The sequence below is a fragment of the Lagopus muta genome, chromosome 5 (assembly GCF_023343835.1).
Source record: "Lagopus muta isolate bLagMut1 chromosome 5, bLagMut1 primary, whole genome shotgun sequence".
NCBI classification, from domain to species: Eukaryota; Metazoa; Chordata; class Aves; order Galliformes; family Phasianidae; genus Lagopus; species Lagopus muta.
The window spans coordinates 55,120,981-55,140,864 of NC_064437.1; the positions used below are offsets into that span (position 1 = coordinate 55,120,981).

General features: G+C 40.0%; 1 protein-coding gene across 6 annotated transcripts in view; it reads left to right on the plus strand.

Annotated features, from left to right (window-relative positions):
* Positions 1-19,884, plus strand: part of SORCS3 (sortilin related VPS10 domain containing receptor 3) — a 271,002-nt gene that overhangs the window by 223,551 nt on the left and 27,567 nt on the right. For all 6 annotated transcript variants that reach the window (XM_048945765.1, XM_048945769.1, XM_048945768.1 and 3 more), the window contains 4 exons: positions 9,215-9,332; positions 10,877-11,010; positions 15,178-15,291; positions 16,780-16,951. In XM_048945765.1, coding sequence (XP_048801722.1) covers positions 9,215-9,332; positions 10,877-11,010; positions 15,178-15,291; positions 16,780-16,951 — 538 coding nt within the window. The remainder of the gene's footprint in view (positions 1-9,214; positions 9,333-10,876; positions 11,011-15,177; positions 15,292-16,779; positions 16,952-19,884) is intronic.

Consider the following 19,884-nt stretch of genomic DNA (forward strand, 5'->3'; position numbering starts at 1 on the left):
CATAGGCCTGTCAAGAAGGACTTGGGGGGTACTGGTGGATGGCAGCTGGACATGAGCTAGCAATGTTTCCTTGCAGCCCAGAAAGCCAACTGTATCTTGGGCTGCACTCAAATCAGCGTGGCCAGCAGGGTGAGAGGTGATCCTGCTCCTCTGCTTAGCGCTGTGAGACCTTGCCTGGAGTACTGTGTCCAAATGTGGAGTCCTCATTACAGGAGAGGCATGGACCTGTTAAAGCATGCCCAGAGGAAGGCGACAAAAACAATCCAAGGGATGGAACACACTTCTTGTAATTTCAAAAAGTGATGGATGGATTATATATCTTATGGATATATCTTGTTCTATTCTCCTGCCGGCAGCTGGGGTGAGCTGTACTAACCACCCACACTAACCCTGGGATGCACGGTCAGGGATGCAGTGATGTACACAAACTTTTTTCTCAGATTCTTTCACCTTTCAGTTAGGGCAAGCTGTAAAATATTCCAAAATATCCCAGCAGCTTCAGGCAGATTGAGAAACTATGGCCTCAACACCTTTCTGCTCAGCCTGACCCTGATCCCACACGGGGCAGAGGGTGGTGTGGCTCACAGCTTCTCTGGCAGCTGGGGCAGACTCAGCACTGCCTTGGCTGCTGGATTCACTCTTAACAGATTTTTCATTGTTTGTCTGCAGCAAGTGATTGAAAGCAGCTTTCCAGAGCAGCAGTGCTATACTTTGAGATTTTACATCACTCAGGTGGTGCTGCAAGCCTCTGTTACCAAGGAGAGCCTGTCCTCTTATGTTCATCGTACATGATTTCCCTGTTTAATTATCCCTTTGATTCAAACCTGTGAAACTTCTTCCTCTGTAGCTGATCAACCACCTCACACTATTGCTTTACTATGTACAGCTCTCATCTTACTTTCAAACTAAAAGAGGGTAGGTCTAGATTGGATGTAAGGAAAATATTTTTTTACCATAAGGGCAGTGAGGTGCTGGCACAGTTTGTTCAGAGAGGTGGTGGATACCCCATCCCAGAGATACCCAAGGTCAGGCTTTGAGCACCTGATGGAGCTATAGGTGTCCCTGTTCAGTGCAGGGGAGTTGGACTGGATGGCCTTTAAATGTCCCCTCCAACTCAAATGATTCTCTGATCTCCTCTTCTGAGTCATTCTGTGTCAGGTTCTCTGATAGTCCATGCCAGGAAAAGCTTGTAACCCTGACCCACCACAGAAAATACCTGTTATATGTATTTGGGTCTTTTGTGTTCTGAGCAATGTTTTCCACACGTATTGAACATCTCTGGTTGGAAATCCACTGTTTCATAGGATGGCTGATTGAAATGACTGAAAGTGTTCTGTCATCCAGCCTCTGCTTGGACCACAGACTTGTTAGAAAATGCTCAGATCACTGATAGCTACCAGTATCTTTTCTAGAAGAGGAGGCAGCATCTTCAAGTTGTCAAGCTGTCAGAAACTGGTTTCATTTCATGGCTACTTCGAAGAAGAGAGATAACACCATTAAAAAAAAAAAGGGAAAAAAAAACCAGCATTAAAAATTAACGTGCTTTCCTATCCCCCTTTCTAAGTGTCTTACACTCCCTTTCATGTTACTGGGATTTCTTTTGAAGCAATTGTCATGTAAAGTGTATTGGGCACACTGGCAGTAATTTTTTTAGAGACTGGATTTCAAAAGGTTTGGTTTATCATACTTGTGAGCTCTTATTTTGATAGCACTTTGTATTAAATAAAAATTTAAAAAGTTCCCTTCATCTCCTATTGCCTTGCACAGTATTTGTGCAGTTAATGGAGAAATCGAGCCCAAGCAGTAGGCTTGCTTCGTAATTATATGTTATGCAGATTACTTGCTAATAATACTTGGCATTACTTGCTAACTATGTTGTACCATATCATTTGCAGTAGTTCTCCTCTTGTGCTTTAAAGGAAGTGCCTATCAGGGTGATGAATAATCCCAGAACTGTTTTCAAAAGCTGAGAGAAAAGGGTCTACCATGCGGGATTTTTATGGGAGGATTTTGTTTTTCTCTGTATTTGTAGAAACTCTACCTTTGTACCATCCCCTCTCTCTTGACCTAGAATCTGGCAACGTTTCAGCTTTCCATGAGCAGTTTGATATGGATTGCTAGTCAGTGAATCTGGCCAACATTTTGAATTTCTCCTCTGCAGAAAATCTCTGTGTCATGGCAATCACTTTCACTTGGACGTGGAAATAAACCATTTCCTTCAAATTTTGTCTGTGTGAGCAATTCTGTGAAAATTTTGATTTGACCTTTTCCTTTGGGAAATAGAATACAGACCAAGATTTTCTGAGCAAATTTATTTCCAAATTTGTCATCATGGGAGCATCTGTCTGCTTTTAATATATTCTTAGAAGTTTCAGAGCCGATGCATTTTCCCACTCTGATGAGGAGTGGTAGAATAGGGCCTTATATCTGAAATGTTCTATAGGAGTTTCACTGATTTGCAGCAGCTGAAAACCAGATCGAAATAGTCAGTATATTTTATTTAGAAGAAAACTAATCTTCATTTTCTAGAATGTTTGCCATTTTTCTCATTCTTTTTCCCATTCCCAGGCAGAAGTGTAGCAACCCTGAATCAACACCCAGTTGCCCTCGGGCTGCTGTTCCTAGTTAACAGGTCAGCCAAAAGCAACTGAATTAAAAGCTCCAAAGTGGCTCTTAAAGACTGTATTTATTGTTTATGAAAAAAATTAGAAAGTGTTTTTTGCTGGCAGTTGCATGCCTTTCCAGTGCCATGTTTCATCTTTTGTGTTTCCTTCATTTCCAGTCTCTTGGTCCCTGCGTTATCTTGCCAGTCGTGAGACAGTATAACTCTGGCTTCTCTTCCACTCTCCCTAATTGCTGATCTGTGTCTCTCTCAATTAGATTCTACTTCCTTGTCTCAGTCCCTTTCCATCCAATTTCCATGTAACTAGTGACCTCCTTTTATGCTAATTCCATCCAAACCTTAATAAAATACAATCAGGAGGTTACACAGCCCATTTGGTTTTCTCTAAAGTCATGATTTATGTTTAATTCATGGGGAAATGGCTCATCTCTTACTCCCCATTCATAAAACCTAACCCCAGCATAATTTGCAATTGTTCTGTGGCTGCTTGTGTGTTTTGAGCCCTAACAGCACAGCTTGCACACAAGAGCTAGTCTTGCTTTCCTACTACTTTCTTAGAAAGATGCTTCAGATCCAGATTTCATAGTGGGCTCTTGTCTGTGTGCAAAATTGTCAATATTTTCTTTTACTGTCTTAAAAACTATGAATGTCAACTAGTGATTGAGATGTGTTTATCTACTGAGTCCTTCTGTATGTGCATGCACTGAGCCAGTAGGCTCACTCTTATCCCGGGTAGTGTAGTATGAGTGTAACCTGGCTAATGGGAAAAGAAATGAAAGCTAAATCTAGGCAGTACAGAAGTCAGAGGACCTTATACAGAGACACAGTCACCACTCAGCTAGAGCTAATATATTTGTCTGGATCTTGTTTTCTTTTCTGCTAATCAACCCTCATGGTTGGCCAATGTTCCCTACACCACGGCTGACAAGTGACCAAGTCTCCCTTCTTCCTCTTCTTGTCAAACCATGTTGTTGATGCTTGCTGGAAAGTGAGGGTGGTCTTCTGTGCTTGGCTAGCTCTTAAAATTCCAGCAACAGCAGTGCATGCTTGAGCTTGCTGGGCTCAGCTGTGGTGGATTCACCACTCAGTGCTCCTGCAGTTCTGATTGCTCAGACATCGGTCTTGCCCATGTTTGAGAGAGCTTCATCCTTTCCAGGGAACTGGAAAAATCACAATTCTTTCCCAGGAGGTGGTTCTTCCAGTTTGGGCTTAATAGCATTTCTTGGATTCTCCCATTCCAGTATTGCTCCTGTAATTACCCACTAGAGGCACAGATGTGACTAAAAAGGCATTTTAACTGGAACCAGAGGACAGCCATGCTTTATTCTCTCCCTTTTGTGATCCACAATGAAAGCACAATTTCTGATCAGCTGAAACATTTACCGTTCTGGGAGATTTTACTGTTTTCTTTTGCTTGCTAGCATGTTTCCTTTCCAAGCATTTTTTCTTCTACAGTATTAGTCATTAAAAAAGAAGCAACAAGCTTGGTTTCAGGTTTTCCTAAATTATTTGTGTTGATACTGCAATCAGCTTTTCCTTCACTGTTATTAATTAAAGTGTATATTTGGTTTGCTCTCTATCTAGTCTTCTGTTGATTCTTCTGTATCTTTGTGTAGTTCATCTACAAATGTGCTATCTACTGAAAGTGTTTTTTGCTTTCATTTTATTTTTAGATATTCAAAATGCTTAAAACATAAGCAATCTATTCTGTGGGGGCTAATCTTGTTAAAACTTGACTTCAGAGGCTGCCAAGATACTTTGTGAGAAGCAAAATGAGATACCTTTTGATCCCTCTCACATTGCTGATATCCAGTGAAAGAAAAATGCTCCAGAAAGTAGTATACATTTGATGTTTTGTGTAGTGAAGATGACCTTAGCAATTGCTTCCTTGCTTTGTATCTTCAGTCATCTCACAGATGGACAAAACTAAGAACAGAAGGCATTACCAGGGAATCTTGACTGTTATCTTTCATTACATGTAAAGAAGCTAGAGCTGACTATTGAAAAATCCTACCTCTATATCTAGACCAGCCAAATACAGACAACTTTAATGCATGCCTCATGTAATGTCTTGCCAATTTACTATGAAACTGGTAGAAGACAACTTGATTTCACCATGAAAAGGCATTTCTGTTTCTGTGCTTGGACAGCTCATCTCACACTGCCAGAAGGAATAGATCCAGATGGATACAGATGACAGTTTTTCTGAGATCGATGCAGAAACTATTAAATGACAAGATTTATTTCTCGTATCTAGGCAGGGACAGGGATTGAGTCTGTGGTCTTGAGGTGGATGAGTTGTTATTTTGTGACCCTCAGATTATCCAAGGTTTCCCATTGACCTGTCAGGTATGAGCAATATTCAATGACGCAAAAAGCACGGCTATCAACAATGCAGGGGATAATAAGGAAAAAGCATTACAGTTCATCAATAGAATACTGTATAAATATAACATCCTCTTGAATAGTTTCTGTACAAGGTTATCCAGTCACTATATTCCACATTTGTAAGTTATTGTGTGTTTAAAAAATTAATGAAAGATATAATTATAACAGCATTACCAATGACCTTTTCCAAAATGACTCCATCATGAATCTGTAAGCATTTCAGAATTGTTTTTCAGGTTCTTAGTAATTTTGCTGCAAATTAATGGCATCAAGCTCTGGCAATAAAAGCCTTGCCTTGTTTCTCAAAAGAAGAGATTGAGAAGAATTTTCTGGTCTCCTAGCAATGGCTTCACTGTGAGTGGTGCATAGATCCAGTTGAGAAGATGCCTGTCCTTAGAGGAGGACAGGCTGAGGTTTTATGTGGAGTTTTAACTGCTTAAAACAGAATAAAATCTACCCTGACTAATGTCAGTAAACTGCCATTCTATGGCTTAGTTTGGAGAAACTTTTTTAAATTGAGCTTACTCAGAAAACTGGCTGTCTAAACGCCATCTGGATTCTTGTATTTGCTGCTTCTCAAGGGCTTTCAGGTCAGACTACAAATATTGGAAAAAATCAAACCATTATCTTTGCAGTGTAAGACCTTGAAAACCCAGCTCCTTTCTTTTGTCTTCTGCTCTTGCAATGAGCATTCAGGAGCTCCCAGTCAGACCATGGTAGGCAAGGTTATTGAGGCAAAATTCATAGTACATCATGTCTGCTCTTCCTCTCTGTCATCTTGATAGTTTGGTTATATTTAGGGTGGGGAAAAAAAGAAAACAACCCCTAATTTAGTAAACAAAGTAAATGAGAAACTAAGGTACATAAGGGATTGGATAAGATAAATGAAATTGTATATTCGGAGCAATGTGATGATTTACCACTTGGGGTGGGAGGGAGGGGGAGGAATAAATTCCCACCAGCCCTTTTTCAGTTTCTCTCCTTGAGTGACTGAGACTTGTTTTATTTCTAAAAGCGAGAGGTTCAAAAATGAGAAAAAACACACCATACTGCTGAGGTAAAGAGTGTGTAAGATTTTTCTGTCCTGTGGCTACCTCCTGTATGCTGTCTCCTGTCCTGCCTTTACAGCTCTTCCAAAATCAGCTGGCTGGATAAAGAATTCCAAATATTCTTACCAAAACACTTAATGCTGAGCACTTTTGACATGTTAACACCAGCAGTTTAAGATGTTTGAACACTCTGCTATCTACCCAGCCTTCTTGGATGGGCTTGGTGACCCTGAAACAGAGATTGTGGAGGGGATCAGCTGGATGCACCTTGAATCACTTTGGTAAAATATCCAATGATATAGTTCACAAAACTGATAAAAGTAGACTTCAGCTGTAACATGCAGTCAGAATTTGTTCCCTTTGATGGTTTGTTTATCTTAGTTCTAATGCCAAAAAAAAAGATGAAAGTTTTCATCACTTCCCAGAAAAAGGTGTTAGGGAGTTCAGTGGAGCTCCACAGATAACTCAGATCTCCTTTCCATTTGTCAAATTTGCTTACTTTCATGGAAGTTTCAAACTTTCATGCTTTCAATCTTGAAACGCAATGTAACCTTTGTCATTGGCTCACCTCCCCAACTGGAAAGTACCGTAGGCATCTGGGTTGTTTGACCAGTGAGCCGTGTTCACACAGTGCAGCTGCTTGCTAGGTGCTCTGCATATGTGCAGTTCTTCACTCTAAAGGCTGCACTGCAGAGATGGATCAGGCTTAAGAAGCTTTTTATTAGCAGGAGAGGAAAAAGTTGCCACTTCAGGAATCAAGTGACCCATAACCATCTCTGCAACACAGAGAAAAACATCCCTCTCTGTTCACACTCCTCTAATTACATTTAGAGTAGTATTGTTTCCATCTAAATTATAGCAATTATATACAAAGATCTTCTTTGAAATCATTTAATTAAAGAGTAGCTAATGCTCTGCGCTTTTGGAATGCTAATATATAGCCTTCCACTTAGGAATCCTTGGTTTTTTTTCATTAATTATTGTTGTCATGCAGGAATTTCAGTGACAGAGGGTTTTTAGCTTGCTCTAACACATTTAAAAAGCAAGGGTTCTGGTGATTCTAGTCGCTTGATTTTTGTAGCACAAAGAAGCATTTTACTTTCTTGAACAGTTAGTTAAGGTTCACTCCTAGGAACAACATTTTCCTTCAGATGCTGTGAAGCATTGGCTTTCTCTAACCCTGTTATCTTTTGGGTTCAGGCAAATGTTTGTATGTTCTCCCTTCCCCTTGCTCTGTCTTCTGTGTTACACACACATAGGTCAAATCCTGAACTGATATAAATCTGCTGGGCTAAAAGATTTGAGTTTGCTGAGTTTCTGCTTTGCAGGAATGACATTTCAGTCATGCGTCAAACCAGATTCATGGGAGAGCTGCCCAGTTGTGCAGTAATACCATGACCAGATGAGCACCCTGTAAGTGCATGGAGTGAAAGCAATTGTGGCACAAGAACTGGTGGGATTTAACCAGTGACAAGACAAACTCATGATCTGGCCTGAAGTTAGTTGTCTGGGTAGTGAGGTGAGAGCAAAGCCAGCAACACAAAGTGATTACAGTGAAAATTCTGGGAAACTGGAGTAACAGAGGGGTCACAGCGGGATCTGGATTGCGGATCTGAAAACTCAAGATAAATTTTCTCTTTTGCTTCACTTTCATAGGGAATTTTGTAAATCATCTGTATCTCTCAATCTTTCTTTTCTAGTCTGGAATAATTAAAATAATAAAAACTTTATTTCTTGTAAGTGGCTTGGTTGAAAACGTAGATTAGTGGAAGATATAAGAAATAACATATAGGAATATATCTAATGAAAAAAATGCTTTTTCTCTGCCTTCTGAATTTTGCTGCAAGAGTGATATGATGCCATTGCTGAATGACTGTCAGAAAAGTTTCAGTTTCAATATACACAGAGTCTTTTAATCCAGAACTCATATTTTGGATAAGTAATGACAGTGAGTTTTTAGGTTCTTTTATGTATTCATTGAACATGACCAAGACATTTTGTTCTAATGACAAATCAACATAATTATGTTTTTTTTTTGTTTGTTTTTTTTTAATGTGCTCCCCCAGCCAATGAATATGTGTACTGTTGTATTATGACTTTTAAAGTCTGGTCACCTGTATTACTGCCCTGATCTCCTCCTATTACACACTTGTCTGTAAATCCAGCTGCAGTGGCTTGAAAAACTGCTTCTTACTGAGAAAGCCATGGCTGACCAAGCGAATAGGAAAATTCCCTTAGTCTTTGGGATGATGGTGGTTTAGTGACGTGTTCCACCAGTGCTCATCATTGCTTTGGTCCTTCTTTTCTAGGAACTTAAGATACTAGATATAGTTTCCCGTGCAGATGAAGGAGGATTGTTTAGGTGGAAAGGGATTTAGAGAGATATGTTTGATAACTGTCTCTACTGCCAACATGCAAGCAAGATCCAAGCTTGGGCTCTGGTGCTAATTAATTTTATATGATCACTTTCAAGATTCTATTTGTAACTAGTCTGTGTTTTGGTTACAAATTAAAGTGAGTCCTTTCCCCTTTGTTTCTGAGCGCTGACTTCAGCTCCAACAGCTTTACTCAGCATGAGCCTTGAGGTCTCCTGGAGTTGTGTGGGGAAGATGTTATTTTCATCCTGAAAATCAATTTATTACTTACTTTGTTGAACTGTTGTCTGTGATCAGTGACTGCTGATGATGCATGACCTATTCAAAAGAATTGAGAAGAAGCTCAGATGATAACCTTACAGTGGTGACACTTTATAATCCCACCCTACTAGTTGTAGGAGTGCTTTTTAAAAAAAGCATAGCTTTTACAAGTTAGAAGGGAGGCTGTCATCTTTACAGGTTTCTTGCCTATAGTCCATGTCCCAAATGTTATATCAGGTGTATTTTTTACAAAAATTTGAAGTAGTAAGTTTATGCAACCAGGCAGCTGAGCAGTGAAGAGACTGATTGCATGAAGAAAAGGATTGATTTTGAGGCAGACAAAATAGATATATTCATCAGAGTAGCTCACTCCCTTTTTTTAGATGTGTAACTTTCTAGTGTGGCTCTTTACTGTTCTGAGCAGTACCTAGATTTTTGCATTAGACTCAGAGCTTGTTGTGCTTAGTGGAAGAATATCCCTGCCTGATTCTGGTTCTTTTTTTTTCCCTCTCTCGTAGAATTTTTGGGCACTTCAGTCTCCGTTCTGAATGGCAGCTGGTCAAGGTGGACTACAAGCCTGTCTTCAGCCGGAAGTGTAACAAAGATGACTACCAAACCTGGCATTTGCACAATCAGGTACTCTGACTTTATAGGGAGGAGATGGGGGGGGGTCCTTTTCTGATACCCTGTGTTTCCATTTAGGAATATATACATTCTTTTCAGCAGAGCATGTTTTTTACGTGCATCAAGTCACAATTCTAACCTGTTGATGCTTTATTTCCCCTGAAATATACACATAAATAAACATGGGGTCAGACTTCTCCAGGCAAGTTTGGGAAGTTGTTAACTTTTCCTTGTATTAAAATATTCCATTTTACCAGGTGGATCTTTCTGCCCTTGGTGTTCGTGGCAATGTAAAACCTCACCTTGTGATTGAAACGTAGAAGACATTGAACTCTTTGTAGCTTTATCAGTGACTCAGAAAAATAATTTTCTTTCACTTTGCCTCTATTTTCCATACTGAAACATGAAAATAAAAACATTTATTCATCTTTCAGATCCTGCAGGTGTCTGTAAAACTCTGGGAAGTCCTTGAATAAAAGCCACTAGAGAAAACCAAATTATTTTATTCAAAGATACATACTTTTCTTTTCATACATTCTGTCTTATTTTCATACTGGATATACTTGGATCCTGAAGCCGCTAGAGCTGAAGGAGCTAGAAGGAGCTCAGTACCCTCTGAAGATTCATTATGGGTTATGGGCCACCAGTATGATGTCCCACTCCCTGCAGGGGAACTAAAGTGGAGCCAGAACTATTGGCACTGTGATTTTCCTGTATGAAACCCATGAATTAGAAATGAACATTAATAAGGCAAAGATGTATCAGATGACTAAAGTTATAGAAGCGAATACATGAAAGAAATTTAAATGAAAGAAAAGAAAGGACGTGTGTGGCCAGGCAGCCATCTTGGGAATCGCTATTATTGGGAAAGAAATATTTCAATTAGATGCTGTCTTTTTAAACTTACTTTTATGTAGATAAATTATTTCTGCCTCAGAGAAAATTCTGCCTGTAACAATGTGCCAAAATGTCAAACATTTCTTTTAGATAAGGTATACACAGTAATGCTCTTGAAAAACTTTGTGTGCACAAAACCAAATGTAACATGCCATCAAAATTACTTGAAGCCTGTAGTGAAGCCAGGTCTACCAGAGAAAGAAGAGGGGAGCCAGGACTCCTGAGACTGACGAGTAGATTTTGGGTTTCAGACTCAAGCAGTTCTTCCCATTATCAGTGTTATCTGACATGTAAAAGAAACCTAGGGGTTCATTCCCATTTCTTCTCAGGATAATTCATAGGACTAAAGGCTGTAGTGGGTGCCTTCTGAAATACCACATGAACCAGGTGATGGCTTGCATACTCAGGCATTATGGGTGCACTGTGGCTAGCATCCCGACTCAAGTGCTGAACGCAGTGCTTGTGGGTACTCCCCAGGTGCTTTTTGAGTTTTCAGAGTCAAGAGTAATGAAAGGCAGCTAGACTCTTAAGCTCTCAACTCTCCCTGTGGTAAATGCATGCTTTTGTTGTCTTTTGTTTTGTTGTTAAAATGCATGGTTTAGGGCCCAGGTGCTACTACAGCTCTCTGTTTTTCTTTCTCCTCCTTGTCCTTGCCAAAGGGGGAACCTTGTGTCATGGGAGAGAGGAAGATCTATAAAAAACGCAAGCCTGGATCTCAGTGTTCCCTGGGTCGAGACTATTCCCAAACTGTGGTGTCTGAACCCTGTGTCTGTGGTCAAGGGGACTTTGAATGGTGAGTGTGTAATTTTGGTAAATTTTGCATTTTGGTAAACTTTTCTTCTTGTAGCATTGGCAGTGTTTGAACTACCACCTGGACAAAGAACCTGAGGGGGAAACAGGGTCTCATGCATCTTTGTGAATTTGACTGCACCATGTAGCATATATGTGAGTCTTATATCCACCATGTGAGAGATGCATCCCTATTGTTTGCAGGGGGTTTTTGTTAATCTCTGTGAGAAATCCAAGCCTGGAATTCAAAAGTAGAAAAATGCGAGTACTGATTGACATTCCTACATCCATCGTTTTTAAAAGAGTGACAGCCAGGACTATTCTCTTTGGTCCAAAGCATGTCCTTTATAGTAGGAAAAGGGAATTTTCTCTATACTCACTTCAAAGGTCATTGAATATCTTGGGAGCAAGCTAGCAAAACGTACACATTTTAGATTATTATTCCTTTGAATTCTGGGGAACCATTTTTGTGCTTTTTTAGCAGTGTTTTGTTGATAAATCTCAGAAAATGCCTCAGTGATGTGATTGTACAGCCCAACCTTATCAGATGTAGCCTCTTGTTTTGCATAAGTGCTAGTATTTCTAATTTAATGGGGCTTTTATTTCTGAACTGCTGTAAGGTCATTTTGAAAGCAGCTTAAAAATATAAACAGAGAAACAATGAACTGCTCTTTGATACTGCTTATATGCTTATGTGCTCAGGGACAGGAGTTAGAGAAATATGTAACAGTCCAGGATTTCCGTACAAGGATATCCTATGGGGAACCCGTGATAGGCAATACTTGAAGGATTTAAGACTGTCAGTAGCTGTGATGTCTGAGCCTACATGATCAGAACATCATTTAAATGAGGTTGAAAATAACCCTGAGAAAACTGATTTTCATTTTTATAGCTGTTTATCAGGATCAGTGTCTGATTTAGTATCAGTGTGATTCATGAAAACTTCACTTATCTTTGAATTCAGCCTGAGGAAATGTGAGGCACAAGGTCTGCACACTTATTTGGACCTAGGCTAGCTGAGACTTCTTTCTTTTCAGATTGTGAACACACTGAAATACAGAAAAAATGAATAAAAATATGGACAAGAGTGATTTATTGAATATTGGAGTAGTTTGTCTCTGTAAGGTGTTCAGGGAAATAGAGCAGAGATTTTCATCTTATCTGGATGGCTGCTTAATTTGTTCCTGATGCCAAAATTACGTCTGAGACTCCTTAGCTTGACTCAGGAGATCTTTCCCTTTGTTCTCATCCTGAGAACTTACAGGATGAACAAAGTATCTTGCCCTGCAGTATCTGCCCTTGGCATTGGCATATGCCTCTGAGCCGCACCAAGCACTAATCTCTGGAGAGGCTTATGAGTTTGCTCTTTGCTTTGTGCCTCACCAGCTTTATAATTTCACAGTGAAGCTTATATTTTCTAAGCTGAAGTGGAAAACTAAATTGGCCTTAAATGCTGTTCTGCCTCAAAAAGTGTTTGCATCAGAACGCACCTTTTCGTTTAATTGCTCCTTGCATGCGTTTAGTATCATTTTTGCTTAATTTTCCCACTAACATGAGAGAATATTGCTACTAACCTTGCCAGTCCTGCATAAGAGATGCAGTTAGAGGACAGCAAGCTGCTTTTTGTTTCAGACTCTGCACTGCCAACTAACATCTGTAATTGTATATTTGTCTCCTTTGCTAATGGAGAATCAGAAGGACTAGCTTCACATTAAGGGTAGGATTTGATGCTAGTTCTTAAGGGCTGATTGGAAGAAGATATGGGGCAATTGTAATGAAAAAAAAACCAACCAAACTAAAAGTGCTAACAGTGTTGTTAATGGGGTGTTAAGCTCAATTTTTCTTAAAGATGATTTTCAAAGAGGAGAGGCATATACTCATCTTCTCTGACTGTTGACTTCTAAAGGATGAGGTAGTCTTTTAGTGACAAGATACACATTATTCTAGGATATGATTCATCAGCCTTTTGGATGTTCACATGAGAATGGCAGGTACTGAGGAGCACCTCTTCTCTTTGCTGACTAGAAGAAGGCTCTATACGGGGGATCTGATAGAGATATGCCTCCACTGTACATATCTACAGTTGGAGGCACCGCTCCTACTCTTTCATTTGGTGCTTTTGAAAAGGAAGATATCTACTAAGCCTGTCTGACTGGGTTTGCAATCATCAGTTGTTCTTGGAAACACCAACTGGTCTCTTACTTGTGAACTGAGTACATCCCATGGAGAGCCAGAGAAAGGAGAGGGGCTGATAGCCTGTGTTGTGTGAGTACAGTCACCAGCAGGTCCTAAAAGACTGACTCCAGTCTTCTCCAGTAAGTAATTTTGGAGGCTTGTTCTATTTACAGAGCATCCCACGCTACGAGGTTTGATCACGCCTGTCTTCGAGAGCTGTGCGGAAGGAACAAATGTCTGTAGGAGCCCTACAGCACAAGCTGTGACAACTGTTCTTCTCATTTGGTCATAGAGCCTTTGCCCCTGTCTGCCTCATCTAGCAGTGATATCAGTTTCCTGCTGTTAGATATGAGGCTAATCTGAATTTCAGGGGCATAAAACTGTAATCCAGGGTCACAATTCAACAAATACTCACAAGTCAAGGTCAAGGGTGATTTCTTCCAACCTTCACCGTCATTTTTAAAAATAAAAGCTTTGCCATTTTTGACAGAGAATGGCAGAATGAACTCAGAAGTGTTATTAAAATGCTTACTGATCTTTCTTTTCTCTCCTCCTGCTTCTTTATTTACTCTGTCAAGATAGCTTTCCTGAAAACGACAGCACAGCAGCTGGACTTGATTATTTCTTTAACTTATGCAAACCCTGGGGATCATGAGAAGGAAGGTGGGCAGCACACAAGGTTTTAATATACATTTACCAGAAGTTAATGAACAAGCGCAGAACCTTAAGGGCACACAGCAATGTTGTCTTTAATTTTATTAAATATTTATGCAGTTCTTTTCTTCTTTGGGGCAAAGTACAGCTCCTCCTGAATATTTTTAATTACCAAGTCACTGCCAGGCATTTTTGACTGCGCAGGTCGGACCCACTGAGAATGATTAAATTGAATGTTGAGGGAAAGAGCATTAGGGAATCTCTGAACCTTTTAAAGTAGCTTGCAGAATTTTTGCCCTCCAAAAAAGAAAGTAGCATCTGGGGTCACTGGAGACATAACACAATTTTGTCTCACCAAAGCTCCTCCTGGAGACATTCTGCTGGCAATTCAGGCCCTGAACAGGGGAAAGGATAAAGCCAAGAGTGTCCTAAAGTGCTTAGAGTGTTTTCAAGGCAGTGACTTCTGCAGTGTCTGTGTTTCCACATAGGTTTAATTTGTTGGCATTTGTTAACCTGCTTCAGGCAAAAATCTAAATTCCATTTTTATTTACCCCTTGAATCCGGCCTGCCAATAAAGGATATGCATAGAAACTCGATTGAGAGCCTATTAAAGCTTGTGGAAAGCTTTGGATTAATCCCATTGCTTCATCGTTGCATTGGCATGCAAAGGAAGCTGTAAAAATAGTCTTAAATGCAATTACGCGTAGTTCTACTTTTCGGTGATCTAAAGAAGCATCAGTACTCTGGATTACTTCCTCACTTAAAACAATACTGTTTAATCCTTCGATATCGTATTGTCTGTGCTGTTTAAGTTTAGAGTTGGAAAAACATAAGCTATTTTTTTAATAGGCCAGCCTTAGCTTGGTCAAAGAGCCATTAACATACATGTTTATAGACATACCTAAGCTAGTTGTTCAAGAAGTGTTCCTACTGTTTCATATTCCAAAGCGCTTCCTTGTGAAGAAGTATCATCATTGCAGAGTTAGTCTGAATTATTCTAAAAGCAAAGACTGTAAAAAGCATGCGCACCAAAAGAACCCAACAAATATGATTATGAATTAATGGGAGAAAAATTAACAATATCTTTTTTCTTCTGAATCCTTGTCCATGTTTTGATGCCAACAGAAACAGAAGTTCACTGGTGTTCTGCAATGTTGGTAGTTCTGGTGTTGTCAGGTTTCACAAGCTAATCAGGCACTTTGTCTCGGAATGATCCTAATCCGCAATGCTGTGCCATCCAGAGCTGCCAACACACACACTGGAGAGCAGAAGCACTGCTTAAAGGTGAGCTAAATCCAGTGAATAGGAACAGAAATACACTCATGACTTATTGTCTCCATAGTGACTACGGCTATGAGAGGCACAACAACAACCAGTGTATCCCAGCCTTCTGGTTCAGTCTGTCCTCCCTATCCAAGGACTGCAGCATTGGTCAAAGCTATCTGAACAGCACTGGGTAAGTGAACATTGACAGCTCTGGTTTTGGTAGACAAGAGAACCTGGTCTGACCTTTTCCTCCACATCTTGCTTGGCTGTTGTCCAATCTTACTCGTGTGGTGATGTTTGCAGCTGCATCTGTATGGAACATTGCCTCATTCTTCAGAGACAGGGAGAAGCACATTAACATAAGTGACATGTAGATATTGTATTGCTATCAAGTGATATGTAATCTCTGGAGCCTAGAATTGAAGCTCCTCTGCTTCAAAATTAAAACACAAATCCAGAAGGTGCATCTGAGAGAAAGTTGAACATTTAAAAGAGCAGGTTCATGGTATTTCGCCCTATATTTCATTAAACCTCTTTCTTTTTTTAAAGCTCTTATTTATTATAGCTTTTGGTAAGGGTAAAATGAACAGTTTTCACCTTGTGATTTTTTTTCCCCCTGCTATTTTCACGTTGTATACACAGTGCAGTGAAATTTCAGACAAAACACATGTGCTGGGTTCTCTTGGTTATACCCAGAACATACAGCAAATGTTGGTCTATTATGGTAGTATCATTTGCAAATGTTATTCTGTTGTGTGGGTGATAATCTAAATGTTGTTGCACTTGATGCAAAACTGTGATGCTCCTCCTCAGGCACTGCAGGCCCTAAAGAGTTTACAGGACTGCTTCTAAATCATGGGTTCTGCATGCCTGTCTATTATGGACAGAGTAATTTAAGGTTGATATTTGGGAGTGGCTGAAGAAAATGTGGCTGCTGTGAGTCTGGAGTCATTTTGCTTCAGAAACAGCATTCCCCTTATCCCCTTTCATCTCAAACAGCATTCCCCTTATCCCCTTTCATCTCAAACGTTGCTATAAATATGGGATGTAATGAAAGCCCTAGCCAGTGTGATTGTTTGTGGCCTTCTGGACAGAGGACAAGAAGAAAATTGCTGGAATCTGGACCTTCTTAGCCAACCCTATCTTTTAGTATGAAATTACCAGAAAGGGTTAATCTCTGTCAACAGCACTGGGAATAGTCAAGCATCTTGCAAATTTGCTAATATCTTCCAAGCAGATTCAAGAGAAAAACCTTTTCCATGAATAATTTTAAAATTGAACTGGACAAAGCCATTATCAGATCCTTCCAAGTTCTTACTAGCAGAATGGAGGCAGACACAATGTAATAAAAAGCTGGGATGCAGGGTGCAATCCTGCAGGCGTAGCAAATTGGGGAAATTCTCAGTCTTTTAAAAACACAGAGTAATTGACCTCTATAATAAGTGTCTGTTCTCTGTGGTGCTGCTGAGAATCTCTGGAGAAGGCTGGATTGTGATTTGTTTTGTTTTCTCTGGCTTAATAAAGTGTTAGATTTGTGATTCTTCCTTTCAGTCAGGGAGTCATACAGGCAGTTAGCCTTTGAGGAAATGCATACATTATTACGGGCAAATAACAAAAAAGAAACCTTTCCACCTTGGGCCATTGCCTGGCCCAATTTCCTTTCATTTCTGCTCCCCAGATACCGAAGGATTGTGTCCAACAACTGCACAGATGGCTTGCGGGAGAAGTATAAGGCCAAGATGGAGAAGTGCCCTGGAAAAGCACCTCGAGGACTGCACATCGTCACCAACGATGGAAAGTTGGTCACTGAGCAGGGGCACAATGCCACCTTCATCATCCTTATGGAAGAGGTGTGTTTCCAAACTCAGCAAGTCATTCACAACATGGCAGGACTGATACTCTTTTTCCTTCATCTGTCAGACAGCTAAGAGGAAAAGGCAAGGTCACAGAATTCTGAATGTTACTGAGACCTGGGGGAATTTATGAGAACGTTGTACATGAAACACAGATGCAAATAATATTGTGTCAATTCATATGTGTATCTGCCTGGTTATCTTGCCTACCAGTGAAAGATGCTGTTGAAGAATGACAGATCTGGTGATACGGTGAAAATCTTATTTTCCCAGTAGCTTCTTGCTGCTTCCAGTGAGCTGCAGTTCTGGGAGTTGTTGAGTCAGAGATAGAGTCTTTATGCTCACCATTTCCCAGTTTCTGGGTTGCTAACCTTTAGTTCCATCTAGGTGAAGCATTGTTAGGAAAGGTTAAGAATGCTGGGAAGTGTTCAGGCTCATGGGAAGCAGCGAGGGATGTTTAAACATTGTTGCTTTGCGGTAGGAATGGAGCCTCCTCAATCCACCTCCAAGTTCCCCAATGTGTATTTGTTTTATTTTTAATCTGGTAGGATTCCTCCTTTAGGAATAGTAGCACAAACATACAGTGCCATGCTGGTGATTGAAGCATCAAAACACTGAGGTATTTCCCGTGGTTTGAATTGGATATCCCTTTGCTTGGTGAACACATACATTGCAACCTTTGCCACTGTAGTCTTGTGGCCCGGTGGACAGTTAGATAGCTAGGACATTTTGTATGCCTTTGGACTGTTTTTCTCAAAATATTTTTGCCTTTTCTGATCTGTGATTTGATATTTAGGGGCTTATGTGACTGCTCTGTTTGCAGTTACTGTACTTCTGTGCAGGGAGGAGAGTAGACTACATTGGCCACATAGACCTTCAAGAATATAAGGTACTCTAAGTCTGGACATGGAGAAGTATTTTTTCGTGTGATTTCTTATTATTTTTTAAACAATACACTTCTACTAATTTAAAGACTTATCCAGTAACTAGGTGTTTCATTGGAACCACACTAATCTGACAGGACTTCTTTACATACTTCCTCAGAGATTCATGCTAGCTCTGGTTTTATACAAAGGAATTTCTTGACTACATGGCTGATTCCTTTATACTCTGCAGACTTGACATGGTAAGGCGATTTGTATAGACACTAGTGAGTGGGAGTTCAGAAAAGAACAGACATAATCTAAAAATTAGGAATCTAGTAGTAATTTATTAAGGAAATCAAGCGGAACTGCTGTGCACAAAGAATGATAAACAGATGGGGAATAAGGCAGCAGTCAAAGTAGCTGAAAAGTGGAGCCTTTACAAGCTTCAGAGAACAGAGAGGCTGCTGAATAAATATGTGAGGGTGTTGACTCTGTCCTTTGTTGAAAAACATTTCATTGGAACGATTTTTGTCCTAAGGAAAGGGTATTTGCAAGAACACGTTTTTGTGGGTGAACAGCTTACTCCACAGAGCGCTGTACGTTGAGTTTGTTACTTAAAATAAAAGGTCATTTTAAAAGGGGAAAATATAAAACAGCCTGAGATTTTGGGGAAAAGTATTTCAGTCTTTCAGTATGAACCTGAGACTGAAAGAAAAGTCAGCAAAACAAATGAGTTGTCATCAAAATATTCCTCAACAATTGAAAGAAATCATTTTTGGAGAAATCTTTATTATTGCATCCCTTACTGTTGTAGAGATTAATTCTTTCCTCGCTTCACTTTCTCTGCACAGTCTGCTGGGGGTTTTGTTGCAACTGAGTCTTTCTCTGTGACCTCTGTTCAGCCCTTCTACTCCTCCAGACTAATCCTGACCAGCAACTTTGTGTTTAGCCATCAGTTCTTTTCTACCTCCTAGAAGGACATGCACCCACAGTGTACTGGTGTGTGACTGACTTTGATGTTGTCCAATGATAAAATAATGTTTTATTGTAGTTACTGGAAAACAGTATTTCTCGGGATTTGCACATTCAGTCTTAGTTCACAGTGGTAATTCAGGATATGTGTGTGACAATGACAAAGAAATGCACTGACAGATGATCTTGCTTTGTTTTTAGAGGTATGGGGCTGTGCTGTGAGGGCTCTGCATATATATGCAGGGAAACATGAGCAAATAAGAGCCTTTTCTGCTTTTTGTTTGAGTTTGAGCACAAAGAGTTAAGACTGCCAGTATGCTGTTAAAGGACTTGTATTCTTGACCAGGTCTGTGAATTTCTTTTTTTTAACTTGATCTTTCCTGTATATCCTCAGCTCCTCTCTGAAAGCCTGCCCCTCAGGCTTAAGTAATTGTTTAGGTGGCAGCTCCAGATAGTGAAGTGGTTGGTTCCACTGTCTTCTGTTTATGCCATCACACAGCTTCCCTCTTTCAGTAATTACAAGGTGATGGCAAAGCTTGATAACAGGTTTGTAAATGCAAGTGAGCTGAGAAGGCAAGCAGTGACTATTCAAAGTACAAGTCTGAGCAAGTATTAGAGCTCTGAACATCTATTAGTAGATTACTGAACCACGTTTATAGAAAGAGGTAGCTGCAGATGTGCCATATTTTTACACAGTTTGAGAGCTTCATTAGAGGAACAACTTTAGATTCAGCAGAAACAAGATTGTGTGCTTCTGAATGCAATGGAAAGAAAAATTTCCTCCCAAGTCTCTTCTGTGTCTGCTTTGCTTTGTTTCTGATTTCAGTACTCTGCCTGCTCTTCCCTGATCTTTGCCTTTATGTGGGTTATTTGGGGTTTCATGACCAAAATATATTATTTATGTATATAGATAAGAAAACTTTTCCAGGGTCATGTTGGGGTGATGGCTTTGGAAGGCCATTATGTGGCAGTGCTCTTCTCCACCTGTTCTACTACCCATGCCCATTGATGCCTGCATACAGAGCTCCAGTCTTTGTGACAGCCCTTAGCTCAGAGCTTTTGGTAGCTTATGGGGCTTAAAGCAATAAAAGT